Source organism: Bubalus bubalis, chromosome 2 (assembly GCF_019923935.1).
Source record: "Bubalus bubalis isolate 160015118507 breed Murrah chromosome 2, NDDB_SH_1, whole genome shotgun sequence".
In the NCBI taxonomy this organism is placed as follows: domain Eukaryota; kingdom Metazoa; phylum Chordata; class Mammalia; order Artiodactyla; family Bovidae; genus Bubalus; species Bubalus bubalis.
The window spans coordinates 72871994-72879904 of record NC_059158.1 but is presented as its reverse complement, the minus strand read 5'-3'; the positions used below and the strand labels follow the sequence as shown (position 1 = coordinate 72879904).

The 7911-nt window shown below is 48.8% G+C and overlaps 1 protein-coding gene across 1 annotated transcript; it reads left to right on the top strand.

Moving 5' to 3' along the window:
- The first annotated feature begins 4759 nt into the window (after nt 1–4759).
- Nucleotides 4760–6989, top strand: HOXD1 (homeobox D1). Its single transcript, XM_006066087.4, has 2 exons — nt 4760–5536; nt 5896–6989. Exons 1-2 carry the CDS (start codon nt 4903–4905, stop codon nt 6228–6230), a joined length of 969 nt encoding a protein of 322 aa, XP_006066149.2. The 5' UTR covers nt 4760–4902; the 3' UTR covers nt 6231–6989.
- The last annotated feature ends 922 nt before the right edge of the window (nt 6990–7911 follow it).

Sequence of the window (7911 nt, the reverse complement as noted above, 5' to 3'; positions counted from 1 at the left end):
TTGGGAGAGATGGAAGGAAATGAGAGCTGGCTTCTCTCTCTTAAGACCCCCATTCCTACTCCTTCCTTCTTCCCATTGCCTCAGAACCACTCAGCTCCCTCTGAAGGGATTGCGAGCGACAAATCCCTTTCTTTCACTTCCTACTCCACTGCATTCTCAAAGTCAAGTTAGGGAAGTGGCAAGAAGTGAGCTGCATCTCTTCAAAGCACTATTTTGTCAGCAAAACTTGGGATGCTCCTACTGACTACCTTTTAAGGACATTTTCTGGAACTTCAGTCTAGTTAGACTTAAGTTTGATCTTGACATTGATCTCTCCTCCTCTACCTCCCAGTAGGCTTCTGGATAATTTTCAGGTATAATCCTGCTCCATTTAGGCATGAGCTCTCATCGTGCTGGTCAAGACTTACCCTGTCTCCCCACACTGCTCCCTACCCCAGCTCCTAAAGCAGGCATTTTCAAAGTGTGGTTCTGAAGAACACTGCTTTAGAATCATTCGACAGATTTATTAAAAAGAAAGACTCCTGAGTCAGACCTATTGGATTAGAAGCTCAACGGGGGTGGGGGAAGGCTAAGGAAACTGCACATTTATTTTTGAAACTGCACATTTAAACCAGCTTCTCTGGTGATTCCTACCCACCTGAAGTGGTGCTAGGAGCCAGTAATCTAAGGATATCCTTTAGCCAACATTGGTAATGGTGAAGACACACCGTTCTGTCCATTTTCATTTCTGCCCAACAAACATTTCTTGAATGCCTCCCATATGCCAGGGACGGGCTTGACTCACAAGCCTTTAACAAAGCTCTAGGAAAAGTCACAGCACACTAGACTCTTTTCCTCAGGGAGGGTCATGGTATCAGACTTCTGACAAGCTTTGAATTCTTGTCTTTAGGATCCTGTTCATCTCTACCCCTATCTTGGGATAGAAAGATGCTGCAGAGAACTACAAATCTTGCTTAAGAGAAAAGACAACCCCACTTTTTATCCCAAGCAAGAGCCTTTGTGTCCTTTGGGGCTGTGGAGCCAAGAGTTTGCCTGTGCTCAAGCATCAGTGGGCTTCCAAGGTGGCACTAGTGGTCAAGAACCCACCTGTCAGTGCAGAAGTGGGTTTGATCCCTGGGTTGGGAAGATCCTTTGGAGGAGGGCATGGTAACCCACTTCAGTACTCTTGCCTGGAGAATCCCATGTTCGGAGGAGCCTGGGGGCTATGGTCCATAGGGTTGCAAAGAGTCCCACAGGATTGAAACAATTTAGCAAGCACCCAGGCATCTTAAAGGGATAACACAATGGGACTTGTGGAGAAGGATTGTAAGAGGCTTTTCAGGAACAACTGTAAACACACTGAAGACTAGACTGCCAGCCTCCACTGCTCTGTCTGCAGAAAAGAAGCTTGTTGTTTGAATGGTAGAGAGAAAGGTAGTGGGGGGGGCAGTGGTTGGGGGTGACTGCTGTGGTGAGTAGGATGGGAGAGATTTCAAAGCATTCCTACATCAAACACAACCTGGCCGTTAGGCCCCTAGGCTGCCACCTCCTGCTGAGAACTCAGCACCAGGACCCAGCAGGGCAAGTGACCCTTGGGAACAAGCAATAAAATCCTTAAGATGTTTCTCCTATACCCTGTGAACTTCTAGGAGACAAACTTTAAAGGTACTAAAAATATCCATATTCATATCTTTATATACACAATTGCCCCAATAATACCTTCCAACATCTCCTTAGAAAATTATAGATTCAGATTTTCCTAGAGTAGATTTATAGCATAGCTAACGTGTCAAAAATGAATCCCTTATTCCTTTGGTTTAAGAATATCTTTTTTATTAGCCTAACCCTCCCCTAACAAAAAGTTCTTACACAGTAAGTCTTTGGCAAATGTTTATTGAATCTGAGTCTGAGATAACCAAACTCTTGACTTTCATCCTGAGCAAGTCAGAACAGCCCAGGAGTGGAGATGGCAACTCTGAGCCCCAAGGTGTAGTATATGCCAAAGGCTGGGAGAGTCAAGGGAGTAGAGAGAAGGAGGAACAGAATATAGCTCTTTGCATGCAGTTATCAGGGACCTGTTACTGGATCTGAACAAATAATGAAAACCCCACCTACCCACTCTCTTCCACAGTTGTTAAAATAACACACTTTTTAAAATCTAATTTTTAGATTATTAATTTTAGATGTCCCTTTCAGGACGTTTTCTTCCCTTGGCAAAGCTCAATCTCCCAAATTTTGCTTCAGGGAAATAGCATGTGCAGCTCAGGGGTGCAACAAAGTCAGTGTTTAACTGAGACATGCAGGACCCAAACTTTGTTCCAAATGCTTAGCAGCAAAAACCCTGTCTTTGTTGAAATGACAGTTGCCAAGGCATCTAGGCTGGCTGTTTTTCCTGAAACCTTAGAGAAAAGGCACATAATTTGATAGGTTTTAGGCCATTTTTGCCAGACAATGGTTTTCTGTCCTCCACCTGGGTTGCAGAGGGCTGGAGGTCTTTCTCTAGAGAAATTGACAGGGCCGCCCTTTCTTCTTGACCCTCTTGGGCCTCTGGACCTAGGAGCTGTGATCAGATGAGTACCATCTGAGACTGGGTCTTCTAGTTTTGAGACAGGAGTGTGAGAGCTGAGACATTATGCTGGTAAAAACTGGTAAAAATTGAATTCTAGCCAGTGAGGGGTTAACGGACATTGTGACCTATTGATACTTTGGCATTAAGGGTACAGAAGGAGGACAGTGAAGAAATGCCTATGTATATGAAGCCCGAGTTAGCTCCAAAGAGGTCTATTATTTCCCAGCCAAGGTGCTAGAGAAGAGCCTTAATTTTTTCTTTTTAAAAACTATTTCGAAAATAAAAACTATTTAAAGGACGTTTGCTGTGTGACTGGCTACAGGAGATAATTGAAGTAGCAATATCAAGCTTGAAGGGTTCTTTTCCAGCCCAGAATTTTATTTCCCAGCGAAATCCAAGAACTTCAGCAGTGAAGGAATCCTAGACCTCTTCAGCTCTGTGCTCATTCCTTGGTGTCTACCCTCTACCTATCCCCTCCCCTCCTGGCTGGCTCAACTTCAGCCTCACCACTGTGGTTAACACTGTTTATTCACAAGTTCACATCCCTGTAAGGAACTGGCTCCCTGGACTGTAACCACTCCTATTTTCCAGACTTCCTCAGAGTGGAATTTTAGGCAAGGGCTCAATAGCTCTTTCAGGACAAGTGGCTCAGTAAAACAATAATAAAACCTCGGTCACCATAACTCAGAGGCTATAACAGATCAAGTTCTTAAGAGCACTTGAAAAAGCCAAGAGTAGGCTCTTTATTCACACAGAGTTTTAGGAAACCACCCTCTTTCATTACTGCTGTGTGTAAATAACATCTATTTATTTATTTAACTTGTTTCTTTTCCTAGAGCCCCAAAGAAGGAAACATTAAAAAAAAAAATGTTCAAGGAAGTTGGAAAGTTTGTCAGTGTAAAGCTTTGTAACTCTTCTACCCCCCATTTCCTGTGCCAATTGCACTTTTATTTCCCGTCTCTCTACACTCAGTAAACAAAACCATATTATCAAGGGAAAGACGTGAGCCCATTAACATTGTGAGCCCTCAGATTTCACTCGCAAGAGACGACGCAGCACTTATCTGATGGAACAGAAGCTTTAATTGCTTAGAGGCACAAGCCCGTCCAAACCTCTGAGATCTGACGGGTCCCTGAGAAGCTTTGCGCCCTGGAGCCAAAGTACCTCTAAAAAAGCGGGCGCAGCACGGGTGAGAGCCAACCTCCCAGAGAGGAGCACAGCGAGCGACTCATCCCAACGGCAGATTCTGTCTTTTACAAACTAGTCCACGAGGATAATCTGCTAAACGTCCCACAGGCAGAAACTTTATCTTCTGTCCAAATCAAAATCCGCACTCAACACTCGCTTCTCATGCACCACAAATGGGAGCAGTGGAAGAAGCTGCGAAGTAACGTCAAAATCTAGCCTAGAAGTGAAGATTTTGTGCCGTCCTAGCTACACAGCACCTACAGCATAAAATTTATATCCCAAAAATCGGGGGTGAGGGGAAAAGGAAAATTAAACGTCTACTTCAGGTTTGTGTGCTTAGTCGCTAAGTCGTGTCCGACTCTTTTCGACCCCATGGACTGTAACTTGGCAGGTTCCTCTGCCCATGGGGATTCTCCAAGCAAGAATACTGGAGTGGGTTGCCATGCCCTCCGCCAGGGGATCTGCCCAACCCAGGGATCGAACCCAGGTCTCACGCGTTGGAGGCGGATTTTTAACGTCTGAGCACCAGAGATATCACCAGTGCCAAGAATACTGAAAGCACATAGGGTTCAGAGAAAAAGGGAAGAGAAATCACTTTACCTTCCCTGGAGGAAGCTAGGAAGGGGTTCCGTAGGGCCTTTTAACCCTTCCCACACTGCGGCGACCACCATCCACACTCGAGGGGCTAGCCACCCACGGTGTAGAAGAACAGGCTCTCCCCCTCTCCATTCTCTCCTCCTCCACCGAGCGGCCCTTTCTGCTTTTCTGCCTCTAACCTGCCCAATACCTGTTCGGGAAGCGGGCGTTTAGCGCTCACGCCCCGCCCTGAGCCAAGCAGCCCCAGGGCCAGAAGGCTGTCCTCTGGGCCGCGTTGGGGCGCGGGGCGGCGGCCTCCCGCCTGTGTGGCAAAGTTGGTGGCCGGGCAGGCTCGTGGAGCCGCGCGCCAGTCGGGACCCGGGCCGTGCGGGGACGGCGCCCATTGGCCGGCCGGCGCCACGTGGCCACCCCGCCTCTATATTAGGCCACTATTTACCCCCGGCTGGCTCGCCATGGCTCGGCGAGGGCAGGTCGGCTAGACAGGGGAGGTGGAGCGGCGCAGAGCGCGGCGGTCCTGCGGACCCCACACCCAGGCCCGGCCGGCGCGCTCCGGTGGGTGGGCCGGAACCATGAGCTCCTACCTCGACTACGTGTCGTGCGGCCGGGACGGCGGCGACTTGCTGAGCTTCGCATCCAAGTTCTGTCGCGCCGACGCCCGGCCCGTGGTCCTGCAGCCCGCCTTCCCCCTGGGCAGCGGCGACGGCGCGTTCGTTAGCTGCCTGCCCCTGGCCGCGGCGCGAGCGGTGCCCTCGCCCCCGGCCGCCCCGGCGCAGCCTCCCGGGCCTGCCGCGCCCGCGTACGCGCCGTGCCCCCTAGAGGGGGCCTACGAGCCAGGCGCCGCACCTGTCCAGGCCGGGGGCGAAGACTACGGCCTCCCGGGGTCCGCGCCCGCGTACGATTTACCGTGCGCGCTCGGGCGGCCGGCAGACGACAGCGGGGCGCACGTCCATTACGCCACCTCGGCTGTCTTCTCTGGAGGCGGCTCCTTCCTCCTCAGTGGCCAGGTGGATTACGCGGCCTTCGGCGAGCCGGGCCCCTTCTCGGCGTGTCTCAAAGAGCCGACCGACGGCCACTCTGGGGCCTTCCAGACCGCGTCCCCTGCTCCCGGCGTCTACCCCAAGTGTGCGTCCCCAGCCTCCGGCCTCCCTGCCGCCTTCAGCACGTTCGAGTGGATGAAAGTGAAGAGGAACGCCCCGAAGAAAAGTAAGTACTTGGGCCTTGGACGGACGGACGCGACTGGGGTTGGGGATCGAGCCTGCCCAGCGGAACTGAGCCGAGGGTGCGCTGCAGCGGTCCCTGTGGACGGCGGTTTGGGTCTTATGGGGAACACGCGGCCCCAGGAATTATTAAACCAGGCGAATTGCATTGAGCGTGCCCCGAATGCCAGGGGTTGAGAAAATTGCGGGAAGGAGCGCTCCGTGAAGCTTTTCTTTTGGCACAGTTGTGTTCAGAGACCCAGAAGGGCCGTTCAGTAACTGATTCTAGTGTGGCCCCAAAGCCTTCCCAAGTCGCGTCTCCGTGTCATCTCGCCACGCTGACGACGCCCTGTCTTTACATTGCAGGCAAATTCGCGGAGTATGGAGCCGCCACCCCCTCCAGCGCGATCCGCACGAATTTCAGCACCAAGCAACTGACAGAACTGGAGAAGGAGTTTCATTTCAATAAGTACTTAACTCGGGCCCGACGCATCGAGATAGCCAACTCATTGCAACTGAATGACACCCAAGTCAAAATCTGGTTCCAGAACCGCAGGATGAAACAGAAGAAAAGGGAACGGGAAGGGCTTCTGCCATCGGCCACCCCCGTGGCTTCCTTCCAGCTTCCCCTCTCAGGAACGAGCCCTGCCAAGTCTGGCAAGAACCCGGGGAGCCCCTCTCAGGCCCAGGAACCATCCTGAGGTTTAGTCACGTCGCTGACAAACTGTGGGCTGCAGAACTCTTGGGCCACCCCACCCTTCTCTGGACTTATTAGCTCAGTTTGGAATGGAGGTGGGCATGGCGGAAATAAGAGCAGTTTCACTTGGGAGAGGAAATACCTTGGTGGCTTCTGAGTTCCGGGCTGTGGGTGTACAGATGTTAATTTGAAGTCTCTAAAGCCACTCATCTGTGTATTGTGTCTTATCAGGGAAAAGGTGCCCAGCTGCCAGCCCAGCCCTACTGCTATGTTGCCTAACTCAGTCATATGCAGTTTTCCGTGCAGAGTGGCAGAGCATTCCTACTGCCAACCCCGTGATGTGCTCAGAAGAGCATCTACCCAAAGTTTTATCTGGTTTTAATTTAAAAGACAAGGCTACATGTATTCAGCTTCTGATGACCAAAGCTAGTTATACTTAAGGCCTCCTTGGTGTATAAGCTGCTTCAACCGTGATCCTCACATTTGCACTACAGTTTTTTTTCCCCCTTAAAAAGCAGTTTCTACCTCTCCAGGTGCCTAAGTGAAGATACAATCTCTGTTTAGTTAGTAGCTGAACAAATGCACAGGGTGGATAAAGACCCTGAAGTATACTTTGACACCAGTTACTCAAACTTGAATGTAAATATATACAGTATGTATATTTTTAAAGAAGTTTGCTTGTAGTGAACTTACATATGGCATTTAATGTCAGCATGTAAATGGTTTGAACTTTTTTTGGTAATAAAAATGACAGAATGTGTCACTTTCTGCTTTTCCTTATACTCCTTTATTTTGATGATCTTTCTTTAAAGCTGATTCAGTTTCTTCTATTTGGAATTCTGCTATGGAAATTTGTTAGGCTGGTAACTTTAAAAAAGAACACTTCTTAAAAGCTGATTATGCAAACTAGTTAGGGACAATTATCTGAGTAGTTTAACAGAGGAAAAAACCTAAGTCTGCTCAATATACCAAGTAACTACAGAAGTATTTCCTTACCTTAAGTGCCCAGGTTTTATGGTGAATATGTGGACTGCACATTAAGTTTAGATGTCCACTGTGGGGATGATGTATAGCTAAGGAGACACTGAAGAGACATCTCCTTGTCCTTTTGTCTTCTGCTTTCACAAAAGGAAGAAGAAAGACAACTTGAAGACTTTGTTAGTTGGTCAGTGTTCTCTGAGAAAGGCAGCTGCACATCGGAAAGTCTCGGTGGCTGAATTCCCATTTTCAAAGTCAAGAATTACAGAGGAGGCTGGGAGAGGCCAGTACAGGAGTCAAGCTTTCCACTTCCTGTAACCCAGACTTTGTGTTAAAACTTATAAGAACATAGAGGTACTTAATGTTTTTTCTTTTTTTTTTTTTAATGATATATTTTCAAATGAATTTTTTTGAAGGAGCACTCCAGGCACAAAATAATTTGAAAGTTGGCGAGAAGGTATGTGATTTAAAAAAAGCCTCTAACCTTATTTCCATCCAGCCCCCCAGTTCCCATCTGAAAGCATCCATGGTTGAGCAGGCTGTTACGTAACCAAACACAATATTACTTGAAAAACTCTGGTGTTAAAAACAAGCGGATACTTGGGACAGTTGTGTGGAGAGGAGGGGCAGTTCATTTTCCTCACTTCATAAGTTACAGACATATCTTAAGTCTCTATCTAGTTTGACTGAAAGGCTTAAAGGCCCGT